This window comes from Stenella coeruleoalba, assembly GCF_951394435.1.
Source record: "Stenella coeruleoalba genome assembly, chromosome: 19".
In the NCBI taxonomy this organism is placed as follows: domain Eukaryota; kingdom Metazoa; phylum Chordata; class Mammalia; order Artiodactyla; family Delphinidae; genus Stenella; species Stenella coeruleoalba.
The window spans coordinates 28,226,359-28,251,753 of NC_137165.1; the positions used below are offsets into that span (position 1 = coordinate 28,226,359).

At 40.9% G+C, this 25,395-nt stretch overlaps 1 protein-coding gene across 1 annotated transcript; it reads right to left on the minus strand.

The window, feature by feature from the left end:
* Nucleotides 1–16,280: 16,280 nt before the first annotated feature.
* Nucleotides 16,281–16,562, minus strand: SMIM36 (small integral membrane protein 36; the record flags this gene model as incomplete). Its single annotated transcript, XM_079904993.1, has 1 exon — nt 16,281–16,562. One exon carries the CDS (start codon nt 16,560–16,562, stop codon nt 16,281–16,283), a length of 282 nt encoding a protein of 93 aa, XP_079761119.1.
* Between the last annotated feature and the right edge of the window lie 8,833 nt (nt 16,563–25,395).

Genomic DNA, 25,395 nt, shown 5'->3' on the forward strand with positions numbered 1-25,395 from the left:
CCTGGCAAGGACTCAGCCAATGAAAGCCCCAGATTCATCTTAGGACTGTCATGAGTTTTAAATGAGGTGATGTGCACAAAAACACTTGTTCCAGTGTGTACTCTCAGTAAGACCCCCTGCTGCTGCTGGTGTAGCATCGGCAGGTGGGCCTCCAACCCCATTGCATGCTTTTGAGTCCCCAGCTGGATCACCGTCACCATTTTTACTGTTAACATTACCTTCGACCATTTGACCTTTCTTTCAGAAACATGATCATTGCTGAAAAATTCTCAACGTTCCTGTGAGGCAGGGCCCGGCTAGTGAGAATGTCCTGTAGTAACCTCGTCACCACATCTAGCTGAGCGCCACAAGCAAAGGTAGAACCAAAAGAAATTGGGTGGCCTCTCATGCATGCCTAGGGATTCTGTTATTTTGGCACAGGCATGGGTGAAGGGGCTGAGAAGTACACAGTGAGCTGAACAGGAAAGGCAGGGGCAGGAAGAAAGATGTGCTGTGAAAAAAACAATGACCTTCTGACTATCTAAAGCCCAGGCCTGAATACTAAATGGCTGGGAAGACAAGGCAGTTGGGTTTCTCATAAAATCAAAATCTGGTGTGATAATGGTATTGTAGTTATGATGGAATTGGATGCTTCAGTACTTAAGGGTGAAAATCTCTTTCAAACTTCTGGTCCCAATCCCAGATCTCCTAAAATAGACTTGAAAATGGGACCTGAACATTCGCATTTTTAATAAGTTTTCCAGGTGTTTCTGTTTAGCACACACATTGGTAGATTTTTGAGATACACTGTACTTACTCCAAACTCACATCCCTTGGTTAAATCCCTCCCCCAACCCCAATGTGGTGTAGAAGTGCAGAGGTGCAGGATTTCCTTTGATTTCTAATAATAATTATCATGTGGGTAGCATTTCATGGGATCCGGAGACCTCAAGTCTAATCATCATTTTCTTTCAATTTCCCATGTGAATTTAGGCTAACCATGTAACTGCTGTTTCTCAGAGATAATGGTTTCTCCTTACACTACCTTATAATCATCACAGGGTCTGTGTAATAGCAGGGGAACCATGATTATCTCTTATATGTAATGTTACAAAATTTCTTCTTACTTAGATTTTTCAATGCTTCTCAATTTCTTTAGGCAAATTATAGACTGTCGCATTTTACTTATCTTGCACTTGGCCTGTCACACAATCACAGTAAAAAACCATAAGGGAAAAGCACATTTACATGTGTGCACATGTGCAAACATACATTTTCTCTCTCTGTCTCTATCTCTGTCTCTCTGTCTCTGTCTCTCTCTCTCACACACACACACCCCTTTAATTAAACGGCCAGACCAGATGGCACTAAGTCTCAAGATACTTTACATGTAAGTAATCCTCTTAGACCCTTACTCAGAGCTTATTTACTCTTACTTTACATGTAATTCTAACAGAACTTGGTGATCTGACTTCCAGGCCTCATGTTGAATAGAAGCAGCAAACAGAACAAAAATGGGGTGAAATGGGTGGGGATGCTGAGATCATCAAAATCTGAGCTTTGAATGCTCAGCAACAAGGCAGAAAAAAAAGAAAAAAAGGTGCTTCCCTGGTGGCGCAGTGATTGAGAGTCTGCCTGCTGATGCAGGGGACGCGGGTTCGTGCCCCGGTCCGGGAAGATCCCACATGCAGCAGAGCGGCTGGGCCCGCGAGCCATTGCCGCTGAGCCTGCGCATCCAGAGACTGTGCTCCACAACGGGAGAGGCCACAACAGTGAGAGGCCCGCGTACCGCAAAAAAAAAAAAGAAAAAAAGAAAAAAAAGAAGAAAAGGATAACAAACAGAGCAATCTGGAGTCACTGAGTTTTGAGATAAATAGTCTTTTGTGCTCCCATGGGTCGTGGCAATGCTGCGATACAGCACAGTGTGATCCTTTCTGTTTTTGAGGCTGACTCTGAATCATCAAGGAGGCTAAATTAAGTTCTGTATTTTAGGTTTGGGAAGCATGGCCATGGGTACTCTAGCTAAGAAAGATTTATATCTAAAATGTTCAAAACCTTCAGAGAAGATTTGGTTTCTGAGGATCATATAGTTTTAGAATTGAAAGCATCATAATCATAATAAAATTATAATTTATTAAGTAGTTATTTGACAATAACCTTCTCCATTGAGCTGACCGACCAGATATGACCTTCTGCTACCCATTAGTAGAAGCTGGTGGGCTAGACAGAGGAAGCCTTTTTGCCATCATTAGATGAATCTTAAGATCCTCTCCAAAATTACAGAGAAGGAAGTTAGAGGTAAAGGAGAGAATTTGTAATTTGTCACAAATAGCACATGTCCAAACATCGTTCCTACTTCTTCCCTTCAAGAACCTTGTATTCTCCAGCACATTTACAACGCCCCCCCCCCAACATACCATCTGCTTCACCTTGCCTGCCCCCCCCCGCCCCCCTGCCTAGGCCCAAATCTATTCCTATTCTTCAGGATAGCTCAGTGCCACCTCTTCCAAGAAGCTGTCTGGAACTTTCAGTTGAACTTGATCTCTCCTTCTCTGAATTTCCATGGGATGTCACTTATCTCTCTCATTGTACATTTCAATTTCTATATTGTATTGTATTTTTTTTTTAATTATGGCTTCTTCCTCTTAAGAACCTGTAAATTGCTTGAGGAGAGAATCTAGATTTGATTCACTTCTGTGTCTCCAATAGCACCTGGCATAGTGTCTCACATATACTAGGTGTTTGATAAATGCTTATTGAGTAAATAAATGAATGAGTCAAGCCAGTCAGATATCCATCATTTGTATTTGTTAATGCTACATGGTTGACATACAGAAATAGGGACTCTAGGGGAAACATGAATTTACAGACAGAGACATTAATATGGAAAATTAGTACACTGATTCTTTTTCCTTTAGGGAAGTAACAATTTTCCCTCTTCTTAAAATGTGGGGCTAAGAGTGGTGGCCTCCCTCAAATGAAGAGAAAGTCACTGAACATCATCATAATGTGGCCTTGCACTTACGGCTGCAGCTTTAAAGCACATTTGCTTGACACTCTGTGATTCGTTGGCTGTTAACAAAAGTAGTCTAATAGCATTTTATGCAAATTACATTTGCAAATTACATTATGCAAATTACATTTGCATAGCATGCAGAGTTTTCAAAATGCTTTAATAGACATAATTTCTTTTGGCTGTCATGACAAAGTATAATGGCAGGTAGGACAGATGTTATTATCCTTGATTTTCAGATGAAGATTCTGAATCTCAGTGAACTAGTATAAATTACACAAGAGAAGTTACATGAGAAGTACCAGAACTGGCACCGTTTTTGCCAACACTCAGTCTAGCACCTAAGCCAGTAGAACACACAGAAATGACTAATGCAAACCTTTCTTGTTTGGTTCAGCCCAAGAGTTCTTCTGCATCTGTGAACACCCACAGTAAGCATTGATTCTACAACTCATTTTGCATTTCCTAACTTGTACTGCCAGTTTTTTTTTTTAAATAGAGATAATGTGATGGTTAATTTAATGTGTCAACTTGGCTAGGCCATGGTACCCAGGTATTTGGTCAAGCATCAGTCTAGATATTGCTGTGAAGGTATGTATTTTTAGATGAGATTAACATTTAAATCAGCTGGCTTTGCATAAAACATATTACCCTCCATAATGTAGGTGGGATTCATCCAATCAGTTGAAGGCCTTAACAGAAGAAGTTTAAGGCTGCTTCCAGAAGGCTTAAACTCGAGTTGTTCGGCTCATCTCTGGTTCTTCAGTCAGCCGGGCTGCCCTGCAGATTTCAAACTTGCCAGGCTCACAATTGTGTGAGCAAACTTCTTAGAGTAAATTCTCTCTCTCTCTACATATATATGCAGTATATACACACACACATTCACTGGTTCTGTTTCTCTGGAGAACCCTGACTAATACAGACAGTTCCTAATTTAATAAGTATAATTTGTTTTATAAATGTATTTAGATTTAACATAGAAGAACTCAATGAATTCATGATACCAAAATTTTAAGAATGAAATAGATAGACATCTTCCCACCAAAAAACAAGCAAACAAAAAACTTCAGAAAAAAACACCCCAAAACCAAAAAACTCTGGGTGCCATTGTAAGAGTTTCAACTCCTTACTCTGAAAATTGACCATTACAAGGAAAGAGTTCAGCATGTATTCTGTCCTTCCTATATAAACTGTACTAGAGAATAACACAGCCCTAACTGATGAGGGACAGACTTCTTTACAAAAGAATTCCAGCCAATAAATGTGGAAGGAATGATAGAGCTAGACCTATTTTCTAGCTTCTAATGCAATCATTCAGGCAATGATCAGCAACTGATGAAACCATGAGATGAAGAAGATGGAGAACTTTACGATGGCTTGACCACGTGGACAGCACCTGAATCCACCATCAATTTGCTTATCACTAAAAGTGGAACAACCAGACATTGCACACCTCCTGATATGAGGCAATATACAGCAAACAGAACCACCTATGAAGAGTTCTTGCCCAAAAAGAAGTTGAACCTGAACAAACCTTTGATAACTTCAATGTACAGGAAATACAGCATCTAGAAGAACAAATTAAAGTAAATAATGAAACGAGTGAATAAACTCCAAGTGGGTAGGGTGACCGAGAATGAAAGAGATGTTATTCATAATTATGCTGGGACAAAAAACATAAACTGGGACTGTACCAGGAAAAACTAGAAGAATTGTCATCATAAGAATTTGAGTTTGCTGATTGCAATGACATGGCCCAACTTTGCTCATCTATATCCTTCTTTTGGCATTCAATCAACATTCAAAAGTCTGTCTCCCAAGTCAGGCAATGAAACTAGCCCCATGTCTGCTGAGTCTGCAGTAGAGACTGAAAAAACCTACCCACATGATCTTTGGAGGCTGGAAGCACTTGCATCTCCTCTGGCTCCCAGGCAGAGGTGTCCCCATGCCTGGGCATGGAGGCTACATTATGAAATGCTCCCACTTTGCCTTTTTTTTTTTAAATACTTGTAATAGAGACTCATTGTAGAAAAAAATGAAAACTACAGCTAAGTACAAGAAGAAAATTTTCACAATTGCCCAGGGTGCAATACTATTAATACTTAAGTGCATGTGCTTTTAGACATACATATGTATATTTTTTGTACCCTAATGTAACCATACTGTATATGCTGTTTGGAAATTTGCTTTTTTTCACTTAATATTATATCATTAACATATTACCATGTTAATGAATTCACTGCTACAATGAATGCCTATTATTCCATTGTAAAGATGCACCATAATTTATTAAACCATTCCTGTTTTTGAACATTTAGCTTGTTGCCAACATTTTGCTCTTTATTCATCTTTGTATGTATTTCTTATATACTTACACAATTTCTTCCATAGAAGAAATTTCTGAAAGTGGAACAGCTGGGTCAAAATGCTTTCAAATTTTAAAGGCTTTTGGCATATGTATCTGGTCAAATTGCCTTATAAATAACTTATATGAATGTATATGTTCAGCAAGAGCATGTGAGCACTCATCTCTCCCCACAACACCCCCCAACATCATCATAAAAGCTAATGTTTATTGAGCTCTTAGTATGTGCCTGGTAAAGTTCTAAGCATTTTATTCATAGCAATTCGCTTAATTGTCACAATTCCTCTGTGGTAGTTGCTATAATTATTCAAAATGTATGATGAGGAAACTGATTATATATAATTGTATTTTATTTTATCTTTTATTTTTATTATTAGTTTTTTTGCGGTACAGGCCTCTCACTGCTGCGGCCTCTCCCGCTGCGGAGCACAGGCTCCAGACGCGCAGGCCCAGCAGCCATGGCTCACTGGCCCAGCCGCTCTGCGGCATGTGGGATCCTCCCGGACTGGGGCACGAACCCGCGTCCCCCGCATCGGCAGGCAGACTCTCAACCACTGCGCCACCAGGGAAGCCCTATAATTGTATTTTAAAAACAGAAACATGAGAGTGAAAAAGTAAATAAAAAGTTATTTCCCCATCTTAAAATCCCACTCTATCGAATAACCACTGTTAAAAGTTGGTGTGTATTTGTCTACATATTTTCTATGCACACAAAACATGTAAGTGTGTGAGTGTACTTTGTTTTTTAAACACAGAAGAAATCATACTACATATACTACCAAACTCCTCTGTGATCAGCATTTTTCCTCTAATGACATATGATGGGCATGGCAGTTCCTGCAGATTTACCTCATTCCTTTACAGTTTCATGACATTCTATTGTATGAATGTGCCACATTGGCTTATGTCTCTCTCATCTCCCCAATCAGGCTGTGAATTCTATAATCTATAGCACAACTTTTTGTCACGTAGCAAGGTCTGAGCTCATAGCAAATGAACACTGGATGGAAAAGCTTGTTTTCTGTAGAGTGTATATTTTCTCTGAAAATCCATGTATATTAAATGGAATCGCCCATCTGAGAAATGCCACCCTAAGCAAGTTACCAATCTCTAGGCTTTAGTTAATTCCTTTAGCAACTGGCTGTATTTGGCTGTGTATTTTCTGTGGGACTCATAACACCTTTGAAGTTGAGCAATCAGTTGCACCATCCAAAGCATCTCAAGTAAGTTGGAAAATCACTAGAGAGGGACTTGGGAGGCCGGGGTTCTGGTACTGACCATGCCATGTGACCTTGAACAGGGCACTTTTCCTTTCTGCTTCTCTCCACTGTTGCATTAGGGGTTGGGCATGGGGCCATGAAGGCCCTATCTAGCTATGAGATCCTATGAATTTACAAGCCAGAGCAAAATCCACCTCTGTGAGCCATGCAGTAAGAATGGGCATGACAGTTCATGTTCCCTGAAGAATCATTTTAACTTTTGGCATGTACACTTGACATTTTTTAAGATGGAAAAACACAGAAAGGAGAGCATATGATATAGTCTTAGAGTGAGGGTGAGAAGTGAGGCAGATCTGCCGTATGGTCTCCCAGAAGCAGAACAGGAGAAAACCAGTCTGTGCTATTCATTCTCTCCTACTTTAAGCACCTTCCAAACAGCTTTGCAACCATGATTTGGAATGCTCTGTTATAAGGGTGCAGGGAGACATTAGGTAGGGTCATATGTAAATTCACTTATTTTATGTAGAAAGTTAAAAAAAGGTACCAGCTTATACATACACTATGATTACTAATATGAAAAATATACATAAAAGTGGCAGAAAATGCAACAGAATAGTATAGTGTTTATCTCTGGGTTATGGGTGATTCCTATTTTCTTCTCTATACTTTGCTCAAAGTTTCCCTAATGGATGGGCATTCCTTTTATAGTCAAAAAAATACAATCAGAAAAACATAAATACTAATAAAAAACCAAGCATGCAATTACACTAACTGCTACTGGAGATCACTTAGGGTAGTTAAAATCATCATTATCTCTTTCTTTTCCAATTCCAGAGCTTTCAAGTTTACCTTAACAAACAGGTATTAATTTTAGAAGGAAAAACAACCCCACAAGGACAGTTGCCTATACCAAATTCATTCTCTCCCTTTTCTTTTGTAATGAAACCCTGAATTTGGTTGGGGGGAATGTCAATGTACCCTGCAAAACTCTGCATCTTCCAGCCTTCTTTGCAGATGGGGGTAGACATTTGGTTAACTTCTAGCCAATGAAATATAAGTAGAAGTGGTTGAGTGGGCCTCTCAGCTGACTTGACTGGTATCAGCCCATTTGCCCTTCCCCTCTTATTCCTCTCTCTCCCTGCCTGGAACTCAGATGGAAGGTTTGGCACTGAAGTGGCCATCTTGCAATGAGAAGACAACTTCAGAGATAGAAATCATGAAGTAAAGCTGATGGGGCAGAAATAAATGTACCTGGGTCCTTGGGGGTATCTTAGAGCCACTGTACAAGGTTGAACCATCTCCCTCCCAACTTCAAGCTGCAGGAGAGATAACAAAGTCCCCATCATGTTTCAGCCACTGTGTTTTGTGTCTTTGTTAGTCATAGATGAGCACAATTTCTAATTAATGCATCCACTTAAAAAATTATTTTTAATTCCTAATCACTGCAACCATGTGAAAACAAGGTTTTAGGGGGAAGGCAATTGAAATTCACTTAGGATGGAAATAAAAGGCAATGTTCTACTAAAAATTAAGGATTGTCTCCGAGGCTCCAATAAATCTAATCTGTTTCACATTGTCAATGTTCCACGCTTGGCAGTAAGTTCATTATTTTTACATTTGGGGACAATAAGTTTGTTAATACATCCCAGGAACTAGGAAATCAATGCATTACCATATGCCTACACTGAGACCATTTGTCACGGTTTATGCTCCTTCCAAAGCATGCAAAAGAGACCTTGACTTGAAGAAGCACCAACGTGGGGATAGTTAATTGAAATGTCAGATGAAAGACATGTTAGAAAATGGTGTGTGTGCATGCCTCCTGTGAAAGAAAAGGACTTAGCCCTCCGTTAAGCCTCGCTTTGCAGCTCCCTGATCAATAACAATGCCACAACCAAAGGCAGGTTTTCGGGAAAAATCCTCCTGTCTATAGTTTCTTCATTCTAAAAGGTCAGGAGAGAGGAAAGTTCAGGAAAAAGGAGAGATATGGGGTCAAAAATGCCAGAGCTGGAAGGACCTTGGATGGTTGTTAATTAACTTCATTGCTTTCTTTCTCTAGATGAGCAAGTGGGGCCTAAAACCTCCCAGGAAGTTAGTGACTGGGTTAGAATTGGAACCTGGGGCAGCAGCAGAGTCTAATAGCACAGAGGGACGTGGCAGGACCAGGTCCAGGAGGACTTGCAACCATTTTCCTGGTGGTTCAGTAGAGGCAAAAAAGGAAAAAGAGGGAAAAGCAAAGAGGGAAAGAGGAAGTTGGAGGATTTTGGTGGCGCTGGGGCCAGAACGGGTAGAGAGGTGGAAGGACTCTTTTCTATTGCTCTGGTTTCCCAGCCTCCTCTCCACTGTGCCTGTGAGGGAGGGGGGCAGCCCTGGCATCATCTCGGCTGCTTCATTCATTACAAGACTATGTGCTGCACGTTCCTAGTCTTCCAAGCTTGGGGATGTCAGAACAGCCCAGCCACCTCCCTCCTGTGTCTGGGGCACTTTGTTTCCACAGGATAGTAATTCCTATTCTACAGTTGAAGTAAAAAAAGTCTTCCTTTCTCTAACAGGATGAAGATTTCCTGATGTGTTCAGTCCTTTACTGGGTGCTGCGGGGACTGAAACAGGCATACAGGACACTCACTCTTTTGTTGGCTTTTCTTGACTTAAGATCCAGCCAGGAAAGAGAATTCAAAGTAAATGAATAGGATTTACAAAGGAGAAGAACTTATCTTTGCATATTTAAAAAAATCATCAAGGAATTTTGCCAAAACGTCCTTAACAGTACAGAGATCTAGTCCAAACTTGAAAATTACTGCTCATTATTAAAAAAATATATTTCCTAGATCAAGTTCTTAGACAAGGTTCCCATCCCCACTCATCCAGAGCAAAACTTAGGGTTAGGCTGGGGGAGATTGGAGGTAGATTATTGCCGTTATACACAGACAAAATCAGGAGGCAAGGTGGTGGAATGGCGTGGAGCAGTGGTCTCCAAGGTGAGGTGTACAGGAAGATCCGTAAAGTACATAAAATGTATAAGTATATGCATATGTGTATATATATCTACAAATCTAGACTTATTTAAATATATATTATTTAAATATTCATAAATGTATACTTATATAAATACACACACACAGGTGAGTACTAAAGTTTTCTTTAGGGAAAGGAATGCAGGCTCAGAGGTGCTTGGAGGCCGCTGGTCTGGAGAATAGGTTTTAGAGTCTTAGCTACCAAAAATTCATAAGATTGGGAAAAAGACAGTACCTCTTAGGGTTGTAGTGGATAGACAGACAATACATGAAAAGTGCTCAGGAATTTTTCCTGCTACTTGGCAAGCTTTGTGAGGACAGAACTTGCATCTGTTGTGTGCTTAACGTATCTCCTGGACCTGGCACGAGGCCTGTACAAAGTAGGTCAAATATTTGTCAAATAGATGAGTGATCAATAGCTATGTGCAATTGCTTCCATGTTAGCTGTCACCACACCTGTATCAGCGCTGCCTCAGCAACAACACTGGAGTACACAGAAGTGACAGTGGCATTAGGATTGAGATTACCTTTAATTCACCCCGTATTTGAAAACAGGTAAATCATTCACAAACTTAGATAACTTATTTTTAGTAACAAATGACTTGCAGACATCTCACAACTGATGGTGATTCGTCAATAGGCTATGAGTGTGATCACCAACCTTATGACTGTGATCTAATCTGATTGGATTCTTTCATGAGACATGTTTATACAAATCACCCGATAAACAGTGATTTCTAAAAAAAAATAAAACCCAGAAGGGGCAAATGAGAGAAAATGAATGTAGAGTATAAGAGGCAGAAGAGATTTAGGTTAAATTTAGGGAGACTTTCTTGTCGCCATTTAAGAAACCAATCGTTTCCTTATCTGGATCTTCTGATTTTCCTCCTGAGTATCTGTCTAATAACTGTTACGTTGAAATTTTTCTCCAAAATTCTATCACAAGTTTTTCTCCCTCACCTAATGGCAAGCAACTTGTCACTGATAAATTTCCATGGTAAGAATGTCCTTATCAGTTCTGACAAACAGTTCAGATTCCAAATTCCACTGCCACGTTTCTTCTGCATGCTTGTTGGCCAATTTTTTTTTTTTTTTGCGATACACGGGCCTCTCACTGTTGTGGCCTCTCCCGTTGCGAAGCACAGGCTCCGGACGCGCAGGCTCAGCGGCCATGGCTCACGGGCCCCAGCTGCTCCGTGGCATGTGGGAATCTTCCCGGACCAGGACATGAACCCATGTCCCCTCCATCGGCAGGTGGACTCCCAACCACTGCGCCACCAGGGAAGCCCCTTGTTGGCCAATTTTAAGCACACGCCACCCCAGCCCTTGGAGCAACAGGCTTTTCTCTCCCTTGGTCCCCTTCATCCTAATCAAGTCCTCATTCTTCTAGTATCTCCTAAGTCTTGAATGTCTTTCAACCTCAGATTGCAGCTGAGGCCACCAGGCTGTAGATATGCCAAACAGAGAACCAGCAGATCCCAGCATATGGCTGATGTTTAATTAAATAACAGTCAAGTACAGAGAAACTTCGAACAAAAAATAAGCATGTGCAGACAACTTCTCACTATCTTGGGAGGATGTGAAATAGCTGAGATCTTTCTTAATCTCAGTGTTACAAAACCCTTATCTGGAACACTGACAGCCCAAGTGTTCTTTTACTTTGTATATTTCAACCACTACCGTTCTCAGGGAAGATGAAGTAATGAGAAAAGGGCTATCCTTGGTACTCTTGAGCAACGCTGGACTGTGCCCTCTAGTTCTCAGGGGCTTTTGCCCTCATCAAGGGGTTTGTGTTATCGGTGCTTCCTGAAAGTAAAGGCAGTGAGAGGTAGATTGCAAAAGTGTACACTCAGCAGGCCCAATCGCTCTGCTACTCTGCATAGATTCTGGGCTGCCATGGAAATATAGGCAAACTCAGGGCTGAGTCAGGATCCCAGGGCTCTGCTAATCCTATTCTGTCCCCTAAAAGTTCAGACAAGACAATCTGAAACTCCCTTGTCTCTAAAATAAGAATAAATGTTCCTCCCCCTACAAATTTTCTGGCAGATTAAATGATGTGTCTGGCACTCACTAAAGTGGCTTCTGAAGTATCTATGGGATATCTGGAGGGACTTGGATTCTTTAAGCCTAGTTCTGAGGCTTTTTTTTTTTTTTTTTTTTTGACTTCAACCCAGTAGGTTTACACTTGGACTCTATAACATCTTTTCTTTGTGACTGGCCCCTTCCTCCTCTTTATAGAGCTTATTCCTCTCAATTATCCTTTACATTCTATTTAGGAAAACCACAAGCATAGTTTCTTCCTCAAGACATTTCTCCTGTATTCTACCCTCCTTAAAAACACAACAAATTGTTACTCTGCTTGTGCGTGTCTCTTTCCCAGGTAACTCTGATAAAGCTTAGCTTTCTAGCTTCTGCCCAAGGCCCCAACTCAGTATGGTGTCACATCCAAAAGAATCATGTCACTGACTCCAAAGGGCCTTAAAATGTTAAGCGTCCCATTATATGTAGTAAAATTATCTTTAGGCACTGTATGAGTTTGCTAATCCTATCCTAACAATTTACCACAAACTAAGTGGCTTAAACAACAGGAATTTATTGTCACACGGTTCTGGAGGTACAAAGTTTGAGATCAAGGTGTTGGCAGGGTCATGTTCCCTCCAAAGGCACTAGGGTAGGATCTGTTCCAGACCTCTCTCTTCCCTTCTGATAGTTCCTTGGCAAGTGGTAGAATAACTCTAGTCTTCACAGACATTCTCCTGTGTGTATGTCTGTGTCCAGATTCCCCTTTTTCATAAGGACACCAGTCATATTGGATTAGGGCTCCACCCTCCTCCACTATGACCTCACCTTAGCTAATTATACTGGTACTGATCCTATTTTGAAACAGGATCACATTCTGAAGTACTGGGGGTAAAGACTTCAACATATGTCTTCAACCCATCACAGATGCTTCCCCCTATTTCCCAATTCCTGCTGTGTGTGGCAGCTCTCCAACCTCATCTTCCTTCTCCTCAGTGGTCCCATAAATGAGCCTGAATCTGCAGGAGCAGTCTTTGCCACTGAGTGGCAAGATACCCTACATTACTTTCACCTTATCTGTTGGTATTATAATAATAGTGGCTTTCGTTGTGTTGAAATCATACCATATGCCAGATATTTTACATATATAATTCTAAACCTCATCGACAACGTTGTATTTAAGTTGGGCAAAAGGCTTAGGCAGTTAAGTGATGCATAAAAGGCTCAACAGCAGGTAGAGACAGAGGGTCTTGAGCTTGGCATTTCTGGCACCAAGCCCTGCCTTAGGCCATTCCATCTTGGTGTCTTCTGGAATATCAGAAGATAATGTTCTGGCCAAATTATCACAATTTATTTTTTCTTTGCTAGAAATCTGAAAAAACTGTTATATGATTTAACAGCTTTTTCTTGAGCAGTCTCCCAGGTATGCACTTCTAGCATGGGAGAGAGAAAAAGAGGAATAAACATGGGTTTGCTACTGCCCTTGAATGGCTGAGAAACATAGAGAGCAGAGGCGACATACCTACAACTGAGCTCAGATGCTGCCTCCTGCATGGACCTGCTGTGGACCTGCACAAGCTCTAGTGCATTCCTGAGCCTCCATTTTCTTATCTTTAAGCTACTTTTAATTGTGTCTGTCTCATAGGGGAGGGGGAGGGTGAAAAAAAGGCATCTGGCATGTAGAGATTCCTGACAAACCTACATTCTCTCCCTCCCTTCCCTGGCCTTGGAAGAGTTCTGTTTATGTCCTTCCCACAACTATCATCCAAATTAGGCCAAAATATTGCATTTGCTTTGATAAAAATTGTGCATGATGGGAGAATAATGAATTAAAAGAAGGTGGAATAAGGGAGTCCTAATCCCAAAAGGAAACAAAAATAATGCTGTAGTATTTGACTGTAAAAGGAGCTCCTTGGTTCTAGCTGGCACCCGCTTCACCAGGCTTTAAGACATTGGTTACAATTTCATAGCTGTGCAACTAATAATTCCATTGGGAATTAAAGCTTTATTTAAAAAATAAGAAATAAATCACAAAGTTTTAAACTACAAACAGGTAAGAGATAACGTTTACCTGAAAGAGGACTGGGGGACAAATAGGAAAAAGGGAATAACAGGATCTTTGTGTCAGTTTTGAAGCCAAAGGCTCTTGGGAAAATCACTCTTCTTTCTGGGCTAGTTTCCTTGTTGGTAAAATTCTTAAAGATACTTCTAGTTCTTATAAGATTCTAAGTGTACGTGCTATACAGAAAAGATTGTTTTAAAAGCTGAGAAGCTGGTTCCTGTTGGAGAACACAACTCCAGATGAACCACAAGTCAAAGGAACCGCAGGCTTGGAAAAGCTTAATGCCCTTTATTCCAACATCCACCCTAGAGCCTTTTTAGTTTCCTTCTTTCCTTCTTTTTTCTGACTTTATTTCTGTTCCCTTTTCTGTCGTTGTTGTTAGTTTAACTATTTGGTTTTTTGTTCTTCTCGTTCTCCTTCTTTCTCTTAGAATTTATTTTTCTTTTCTTCCATTTCTGTTAATTTTTCTTCTTCAATTGACCACAATATGGAATTGAAATATAATTGAAACTATTTGTTTATCTAAAAATTATCAATGAATGATTATATAATCTTAACTTTAAAATTAGATGAGATAAACATTTTCTATTTCTCTCTCTCAAAAAGCTATGATTACAATTATTATTGTTGTCAACACTTTTCTTGTGGTCCTTGGATTTTTTTCTTCACTGATATATTTTTTTCTCCACTAATTTATATGTATTCCCATGATGGGGAAGTAAATAAGGTTAGTCCAGATGAAGTTCACACTAGGCAAAGTGCAGGTTCTTAGAAGCTGCCTCTTAATTTACTCTATTTTCCCATTAATTTTATATTTTCACTATTAAGGTAAGGATGGCTCCTTGACCATAAAAGAAAAAAATTTCTCTGAAAGATTCTCAATATAATTTTCAAATCACATATGTAAGAGAAAATATGATTTTCTGATAAAATATAAAGAAAAATTTTTAAATATTAAAAATCTGAAAACAAAATTACTGGGATTTTGTTTGTTTTTGTTATACTACTCAACAATCCAATGTCAAAACAGTGCCCATTGCTGAAGCTGGCAGGGCAGGCTGGGCCAGTACCTCCTCTTCAAGTTTTCTATAAGCTAAAATGAAACTTAATTTCTCACTTTTTCTTCCAAGTTTTGGAAGCCATCAGACTGTCACAGTGAGTGAATGCTACAATTTCTGCTTCCAAGCTTTGTCTATATTATCTCTTCTGTCTAAAATGCCATCTCCTGTCCTACTTCCAAGCCCCCAACACATTTTTGTCCTTCTAGAAAATAGTTGCTTATCTTTCAAGACAAATCATCTCATCTTTGAAGCCTGAGTCTAAGATGAAATTGTTTATTCAACATTATGCAAATGTTTCTTGAGCCCCTTCTTAGTGCTAGGCACCCATGTCTCTGCAGACTCCTGCACTCCAGGTAGACTTCTAGCACAGAATCTGCAATGCCTTCTTGTCCTTCATCCTCTGAGTCATTCCTGACTCCTCCTCTTCCTGTTAGGCAGCAAAGACCGAAGAGAGGGTCATGACGCACTCATTTCTTTGTATTTCCAACAGGGCCTGATTAGAAGAAGGGGTTTAGTATATCACCAAGTGAACATGTAAGTTGCTCTGAGCTCAGAGCAGGGAGGATTAATAAAAAACATACATACACAACGGAGATACTAATTCAAAATTGTGAAAATAAATGAATGAGCAGAAAAACAAATTTATAGCTAGTAACAGCAAAGAAAGGGAACAGGAAGACAGCAAGTAGTGCTGGGGGGAGTGAAACACCAAACCATGGGACCTCAGTAACTTTGCGTTGGACCAGGTCAGATTTGAGGACTGGAGATTAAATTTCTTGATGAGAAATATGAAAGGGAATAATATTAATATTCATCATAACAGCTAACCCTACGTGCCAAGTACTGTCTCAGGTGTTTTCAGTGAACTCACTAATTTAAATACTCCAAACAGCCTGGAGGTCCTCCCACTAGTCCTGAGGCACAAACAAATGGCTCTGGTCACACAGCCAGTAAGTGAAGGAGACAGGGTCTGAACCCAGGCTCCAAGCTTTGTCAGTAAACCACCATGCTCTACAGTTACTGTGTTCACCATATTGACTCACAGTGAGGAATGAATGTGAAGAGATAGTACCTATAGAAATAATAAAAATCTTAAGTCTGGAAAAGTTCAGTGGTTGCCTTGAAAAGAAAGGATTTGCTAAGTATAGGATAGATTTGAGCTAGTCTCATTCCTCACCACACACACACACACACACACACACACACACACATACCATTGCACTCCCTTCTTTCAACCCTTTCTCAAATGTCAATCTCTCCTAGAAGTTGCAAGGAGAGCTTCATCAGGAATGTACTTGTAACCAGCTTCACTAAGCAATAGTATTGCTGAGATTTTACATCTGGAGACCTTGACCAAAGGTCGCCGTGGGCTTCTTACCTTAAACAGTTGCTTCACCCTCAAGGAGGATGACAAGAAAGCAGAAAGGAAGGCAGAGCTCCCACTTACATAGCCAAGCAGGACCTATGTGCCGAGAGAATTGTAGCCATGTGGGGAAAGTTTTGTCCAGAATGTCTAGTGCTCTCTCCCCAGTATCCTTCAGCCAGTCTCACACCATTGTGCTTTTCTTCCCTAGTGGAGCACGATTCCCAAAATGAAGGCCAGGGCCCCTTGCCCAGTGGGCCCGCGGAACACTTTGCTGCATTACCACCAGGTGGATGGAGGACTGAGCGTCCAGGGTGGCCTCAGGAGCATACTCCTTACTGGGGTCCTTGCCTCGGCAGTCATACAGCACGCAGGAGATGAGGAAAACCAGGAGCAAGATGACGTAGCTCGCAACTAGGATGATCAGGTTCAAGGTGACAGGGTCAATCTCCAGGTAAAATTCCATCGCATCCCTCACGGTTGGGAAGTGGGTCTAGAGAAAGGCAGTGGGGCCAGTTTGGTGGTTGCTGGAAGCAAACCCTGGCTCGATGGAATAGCTACATTGGCTCTGCAATAAAAATACCTTAATCCTCACTGCTTCAGGAGACCTCACAGATTAAAGCTGCCTGGTTTAATAACTTAAGCTCTTCTGTTAATACTGCAGCCACCAAAGCACAGAAACTGTCTCATCAACTCACCTATACAGAGAGAGAAAGAGAAAAAGAGACATGGTTCATGTTACCAAAGTGTGGTATGTAAGCAGGAGGTCCATATAATTCAATGCCCAAACACGGAGTTTTGGTGAACAAGAGTAAGTGCTGTTAATAAGCACACTGGATTGTCCTGGAAAAATTGTGAAGTATGGTCACCCTTTATATAAGGGAAGTTTATTTATTTCATTTTATTTTTTAAATTAAATACAATATTTTATTAGTTTCAGGTGTACAACATAGTGATTGAATATTTTTATAGATTATACTCCATTTAAAGTTTTATAAAATATTTACTATATTCCCTGTGCTGTACAATATATCTGTGTATCTTATTCTTTTTATATATAATAGTTTGTACCTCTTAATACCCTACCTATGCCTTGCCCTCCCCCCACTGGTAGAGTTTGTTTTCTGTATCTGTGAGTCTGTTTTTGTTTTGTTATATTTATTTGTTTGTTTTTTTTTTTTTTTTGGATTCCACATATAAGTGATAATATACAGTATTTGTTTTCCTCTGACTTATTTCACTAAGCATAATACTCTTCAGGTCCATCTGTGTTGTTGCAAATGACAAAATTTCAGTCTTTTTTATGGTCAATATGTAAATATGTGTATATACACCACATCTTCTTTATCCATTCATCTGTTGCTGGACACTTAGGTTGCTTCCATATCTTGGCTATTATAAATAATGCTGCTATGAACGTTGGGGTGCATATATCTTTTCAAATTAGTGTTTTCATTTTCTTTGGATATATACACAGGAGTGGAATTTCTGGGTCATGTGGTAGTTCTATTTTTAGTTTTTTTGAAGAATCTCCATAGTCTTTTCCAATGGCTGCACCAGTTTACATCCCCACCAATGGTGCACAAGGGTTCACTTTTCTCCACATCCTTGCTAATGTTTATTTGTGGTCTTTTTGATGATAGCCATTCTGACCTGTATGAGATGCTGTCTCATTGTGGTTTTGATTTGTGGTTTCCCTGATGATTAGCAATGTTGAGCATCTTTTTGCGTGCCTGTTGGCCATCTGTATGTCTTCTTTGAAAAAATGTCTATTCAAGTCTTCTGCCCATTTTTTAATCAGGTGGTTTGTTTTTTTATATTGAGTTGTATGAGCTGTTTATATATTTTGGACATTAACTCTTTCTTTTTTTTTTTTTTTTTTGCTGTATGCGGACCTCTCACTGTTGTGGCCTCTCCCGTTGCGGAGCACAGGCTCCGGACGCGCAGGCTCAGCGGCCATGGCTCACGGGCCCAGCCGCTCCGCGGCATGCGGGATCTTCCCAGACCGGGGCACGAACCCGTGTCCCCTGTATCGGCAGGTGGACTCTCAACCACTGCGCCACCAGGGAAGCCCTGGACATTACTTCTTTATCAGACATATCCTTTGCAAATATTTTTTCCCATTCAGTAGGTTGTCTTTTTGTTTTGCTGATGGTTTCCTTTATTATGCAAATCTTTTAATTAGGTCCCATTTGTTTATTTTTGCTTTTGTTTCCTTCTCTATCTAAGGGAGGTTTGGGGGTTTTATTTTTCTATTTTATTTATTTATTTATCTTTGACTGCGTTGGGTCTTCATTGCTGCACGTGGGCTTTCTCTACTTGTGGTGAGTGGGGGCTACTCTTCGTTGCGGTGCGCGGGCTTCTCATTGTGGTGGCTTCTCTTGCTGCGGAGCACCGGCTCTAGGCGCGTGGGCTTCAATAGTTGCAGCACGTGGGCTCAGTAGTTGTGGCTCACGGGCTCTAGAGCGCAGGCTCAGGCTTAGTTGCTCCGTGGCATGTGGGATCTTCCTGGATCAGGGCACGAACCCGTGTCCCCTGCATTGGCAGGCAGATTCTTAACGACTGCACCACCGGGCAAGCCCTCTAAGGGAGATTTTAATGCCAAGTATCCATCTTTGGAGTGATTTGGGCTTTGGGAATGGATGTGTTTCTTTAATAAGAGGAACACGCACAGCGCCTGACATTTTCACCCTTTCTGCCTTTGTTGGTTTTTTTCATTCATTAATTCAAAAATACTTCTTGAGCACCTCCTGTGTTCTAGGTACTGTGCCAAACAATAAAAAGATAGAAGCATTTAGTCTAGCAGGGGAGACAGACATTAAACAAATAATAGCACAAGTAGGAATAAATTTATAAAGACAAGGAGAGGGTGATAGGAGAGTGTGTCCCAAGGTGGGTCAGAGAAAGCTTCCATGAGAAAGAGATATTTAACCTATGACCTGAATGATAGGCAAAATTTAGCCGGGTTAGGACAGGAGGGGAAGACTTTTCAAGCCACAGAGAAGGGCATTTGTGAGAGGTCTGAGCAGAAAGAAGCCTGGAAAACTAGAGGAATTGAAACAAGGGCAGTGGACTGTAGTATAGAGAAAGAATGGGGAGCATAACATGAGAGCGGTGGGCAGGAGTCAAATTGCAAAAGGATGTGCTAACCCTGCTCAGGGCTTTAGAGTTGATGCTGGATGTATGGGCGCCACTGGATCAGTTAATGCCGGGGTAGGGACAAGACAGATTGCACTTTAAAGAGATCACCTTGGCTGCTGTGTGGATGCAGGAAAATAAGCAAATTGAAAAGAAGATCAGATAAAAATACAGCTATCCCTTGATTTATAATCATCTTCCTGCCTCAGTGGTAGTCTGTCCCAATAGTCCTGTAGAGGGCCAACCTCACGGGCATGGGATCTGGGCAGTTGCACAGGGCCACTTGCTCAGAAGGGCCACACACTTAGTTTAATGTCCTGCCGTCTCCATCTTCAATTTTTTAATAATTTTAAATTTTGTACTGGGCTTACAAATTATGCATCTGCCCTTGGTCTCACGGTCTCATGTGTGTGCGTGTGTGTGTGTGTGTGTGTGTGTGTATATATATATATATATATATATATATATATGTTATTTATTTATATTTTGGCTGCACCACACAGCATGCAGGATCTTAGTTCCCTGACCAGGGATCGAACCCATGCCCCCTGCAGTGGAAGTACGGAGTCTTAACCACTGGACCACTGGGGAAGTCCTTCACGTATACGTTTTTGACCAGACAGGGCCATTTCTCCAAGAGCTAATGGGATTCTTTTGATACTCCTGGTTAAAGGTCAAAGGTCCCAGAGGTCTGCTAGTTTCTTGTGGCTGTTAAGCTTTAATGGCCTAGCTTCCCATCTAGTCCTTGATGCCTTCCCTGGGAACATGAGGGTTCAGGGTTGCTGTAAAAGGCATTCTTATTGATGTGGAGACCTTTTTCAAATAAAATATTCCATGAATCTGTGGTTCTGGACTAAGCTGTGGAATTATATTTGGAAAGATGAATGGTTCTCAAACACCATAGGTGTAGAGCCAGGCTCGTTGGAATCAACTGGGCTTCTTAGGAATACAGATTCCCGGATCAACGCCAGATCTATTGAATTAGAATCTTTGGGGCTGGAGTCTGCAGCTCTGCATCAGTAACAGTCTTCATGGATAATTTTGATATGCAGCCAGGATGGGGAATCATGGCCACAGATGTGTGAAAGAAGGGTGTGTAGAAAATGGGTCACCAGAGCAGTGGTGTCACTAAGAGATGTCATAGGAGGCATTCAACACAGACATCACACCAGTCCAACAGGCTCAGATAGTTCATTTTGTCAAGAGAAAGTTCTTTTCCTGGTTGCAATTCACATTTACCAAGCTGATAGGAGACTGATGTTTAAAACAGAATACCGATTTATTGTTACAGTGAAACATACACCTGTCACAAGTGTTGGAAGGTCTTATGCTGGAATGACCACAGCTTTTTCTCCCTGGAGGCAGATCTAAAGACAAAGTTCATTTATAATAGAAAGTTTCTTCATGAGCACCGAATCTCAGCAAGTGGAGTTGCCGGGTGCTTCTGTAAGTCACATCAGTGCTCCCAGATTACAGCAAGGCTTTAAAAGGCAGCAGTATGTACCAGGTGGTTATTACTCTCTGCAGAGAGTGTTTTTGTCTTTGTATCTACCAGTGCCCAAAGGTCATTTCAAATCCCGCCTTGTGGAGGCTTTGCTTCCTTCCAATGTGTTAGGTGAAATGCTGGCTACCTGATTTGTTAAATTAACCCTGGGGGTGGCTGCCTTGTTCATACTGCAGCTCAACGTTTCCAAAGCACCTTGCCTTCATTCCTGATCTTTAAAGAACTTTCCTCTTGTGCCATCTAGTGGCCAAAGCAGAGACTACTAACTAAAGAAAAAAACTGGCAAAGGCAAGCTGGGAGGGCGCTTTGTAATCAGCAGCAGAGAGTGACAGAGGTAATAATAAGAAGCTACAGTGCAAAACAACCCCTTGACATAGTCCGGACATAGTCTTTCCTTCACTAATTTACAAACATGTATTGTGCACTTACCATGTGGCAGCCTGCTCGGTGCTTTGGAGCTTGACGATGTGATAAATGCTGAAGCTACGCTGAGTGCCTGATGATAGGTAGAGAGCACTAATGAACAGCGGGAGCATCAGGAATGAGGAAATCTAAGCTCAGAGAGGCAATGGGGCTCTAATTAGCTCATTCTTATTCCCTTTCTCCCCGTCACCCTTCCACCTCTCTCCTCCTGCTTGAAATATAAATCAAATATCTACATAGAATACCCTATGCTATGTGCTCTGGGGCATTTGAAACCTAATCAGATAGATATTCCTTGGGCTCTCATTTGTGTACACACTTATCCACAGTCTAGTCCATTTTGTCTGCTGACCTGAGTCGTCACCTAATAATGCCAGATAAATATGTGCTCCATGTAAATGCATTTCCAGGCAACTAGAGTTTATTTCTTAAAACTCCAAACTATTTTTGAATTTTAATTATGCTGCATAGGAGTTTATCTCTGACATTACACACTGCCTTGCTTCTTCAATAAAATACAGCATCCAAAAAACCTTAGTGTAGTTTTAATTTTCAATAACTTTGGAGGTAAAAATGTCACAAACTTACAAAAGAATCATTGGAAGTCTAATTATTTTACAGTTGATGACATAGAAGCTCAGGAAAGTGATTTGCTTAGAGCCAAGCAGATGGTAAATGATAGAAATAAGACTTTAAGCAAAGTTTTGAATTCTAATCTAGTGCTTTTTCTCTGGAGCTATTGACTAGGTAGAGAGGAAGATGAACGAGGTCTAGATGTGATAGATGTTAGAAAAGCAAGAATGGCAATCATCATAAAAACCAAATGCTAGCCATCTATATTTTCAAGTCTACCTGACCTAAAAATTTGCATTCAGAGAACATAACTACCTCCAACCCATGGCCCCTCTCAACTTCACAGTCAGAATCTAGTATGTGGCTCACCTGGGACCTTCTGGAAAAATACTTCCATGTATTATCACAGAACACTTCAAGATATTTTTTCCCCCTTGAACTAGGTTGAATAGAGTCTCCCTCCAAATTCATATCCTCTTAGAAACTCAGAATGTGACCTTCTTTGGAAATAAGGTCTTTGCAAATGTAATTAGTTAAGATGAGGTCATGGTAGATAAGGGTGGGCCTTAAATCCAATGACTGGTGTCCTTATAAGGAGGATATATGAAGACACAGAGATACACAGGAGGAGAAGGCCATGTGAAGATGGAGACAGAGATTGGGGTGAGGCAGCTACAAGCCAAGGGATGCCAAGGATTGCTGGCAACCACCAGAAGCTAGGAGAAAGGTACGGGACAGATTCTCCCTCAGAGACTCTAGAAGGAACCCACCCTGCTAACACTCTGATTTCAGACTTCCAGTCTCCACAACTGTGAGAGGATAAATTTCTGTTGCTTTAAGTGGCCCAGTTTGTGGTATTTTTGTTACAACAGTACTAGAAAATGAATATACCATCTCTCTAATGCTTAGATAAAACTAGGCATGGCTTGGAGCAAACTGGGAGATAAGCAAAGCTCTACTTTGGATATACCTACCTCTACTTCCTTTGGGTACTTGCCCTTCTAGCTCTGGTTTTGGTTCCTGGCTCCTTTGCTAAGTATGGCTCCATGAAGAAAATGCCTGAGATGAAAGAGAATTCCTGTATGTGAAATTTGCTTCCATAAAAAATAAACACAAGTTTAAAAATAGCAACTGCTTGGCAGCCCATGATATAGCCTTTTATATCTTCCCAATAAAATTCCTTGGAAGATACAGAAAAATATAAAGACCTACAAAAGAAATAAAAAAGCAGTGTGACAGGGGGTAGTATTTTAAAGATGTTTAAAGATTGTTTCTTCCCTGTCCCCTTCCCAAGAATTATTTGAACCCATTTCTCCTCCCCTTCATCATCCAGGGTTTCTAAAGCTAGTGACTTCCAGGAGATATACATCCTGAAAGAGTCAGATTCATCATTCTTGAGTTCTTTTGTAGACTTCTGTAAATTTACACTAAAGTCCATAGGCTTAGAGCCAGGCATTGTGGGGAGAGCAAAGACCATTTTTAAAATTACAAAATATTGGCTTTGTGTATCAAGAGACTAAGAACCTAGAATTTACACCTCAGGCCAAAATATAGGAAAGAGAAAGTAAAGAATGTGAGCAACTTTTCTACTTTTAAGGCAATAAAGAGTTGAAAGGGGGATTCCAAGGGGAGGTAACAAGAGAGTAGATGTTAGTGTGCCCCTGTGAAGGCCCTTCCCTTCCCCCAAACCATCTTTCGGTGGAGAGGCTGTAGACTCACGCAGAGAGAATTCCAAAGCTGAAAGTCTTGGGATCTGATTGCATAGTATGTCTCTGGGAGATTGTCAGATTCTTGGAGAGGCCACATGCCCTATATGACTCTGAGTAGCAGCGTGCTGGAATAGTAGAGAACAATTTCCAAAAAAGGTGGCTAACTGGAAAAGCCAGGGCTACCTTACAATTGAAGGCATATCAGGATGGTGCAAGGAAAATAGCCAAGAGTTTCCAAGACCCACAAATACGGTTAAGGTGGAAGAGTTGAGAGATGTTCAGTTGAAGTGTTCAGAGTTTTACCAAAGAGCACAGAGTGAGGAGACTGCCAGCTGTGTGAATGGAGGCTTGGACAGGAGCAGTGAAGTAGCTGGTGCAGAGACTGATGCCCAAGAACAGATGGGACAAGCCACATGTCAGTGGGGGACATTGAAGACAAATGAAAATATGTAGACCACATGTTCCTTCTCCAAAGCTGGGACCTGAGACCCCTGGAACTTAGATGATTCCCAGAAAGGATGTGGGAAGAAGGCGACAAGGGAGAATCCAGAACTTGAATAAGGATTTACTTCCTCAAAGATGAAGCTTTAAACAAGAAGTTGTTGAACTACTTTTTATTGGCAAGATTGGATTTTTATCATTGGCAGATGTGGAGGCTTCTGAATTAATTTATCTTTCTAACAGAGAAATGAAGGAAGATAGGTTTCGTATGCTTGAGTCATGCCTGTAAATTATACATGTATTAAAATAAGACTGAAAGACAACCCAATACAAGAATTTGAGAGACTCATGACATCAGGTAGATGGAGCTAGATTTAGCAGTATTTAAACAGTTTTCACTGCAGGGCATAATCAGGCCTTGCATTAATTAAATACAGAATGTTTAAGAATAGTTGGACATTTGTCCAACCAAACCCACCATCTGCCCCTGTATCACAGACCCAGGACACATAGAAACTTATTGCTGTCCTCCTATCCTCAACATCTTCAATTCAAGGGAAGTGAGTATAGAAGGAGGGGATGGTGGAGATGGTGGTGCCTTACATCATGGGCAGCTATTCCTCACAAGTTAAAGGTGTACAATGTGATGGTCTGACATACGTTATAGGTCAATTGTATCTCAGTAAAGCTGGAAAAAAGAAAATAATAAAAAATAAAAATAAAGAGAGCAAAAAAATAGGAGGAACCCTGAGAAAAGGCGCAATGGGCAGCAGAAAATTCCACCCCTGTAACAAAGCTGTAGTAGATTAATGCAGGGTCAGATCACAGAGGGCTTGGTAAGCTATACTAGAGAATTTGCATTTTATTCTAATTGCCACAGGAAGCTATCAGAGATATTTAAATAGAGTGACAGTGATCACACTTAATCTTGGAGAAACTCTCTATGTTTGATCTTCAGAGAATGAGTTACAGAGAGACAAGAGTTGGAGAAAAGAGATGGGTAAGTGAGACTGCTGCAATGGTATAGGTGAGATGTGATGATGGCATGGACTGGAGTGTTGATGAAGATGCTAAGAAGTGGCTTGGATTTGAGAAATATATGTTGCACTTGCTGAGGATTGGATGTAAGTCATGAGAGAAAGAGGATTTTGGCCTGAGCAACTGGGTATAGGGGGGTACCATATATGGGGTTATCACTTAGTGACATGCACATGGCTGATTTGGGGGGTGGATAAAGAGCTCTCCTTAGGATTAGTTAAATTTGATATGCTGGGGAGGTAGCTGGATATCTGGGTCTTTATCTTAGTGGGAAGATCAGTGTGGCAGGTACAGATTTTGGAGTTAGCAATATAAAGGTAGCATTCATAATGACAGAACTGGACAAGATGAGATTGGGAGAAAGTGCCGATAGGGAAGAGACGAAAGGCTCAGGATGGGGTCCAGAGTATTCCAACATTTAGAGACTCAGCAGACAAGAAGGAGCCAACAAATGAAACAGAGGAGTGGCCAGT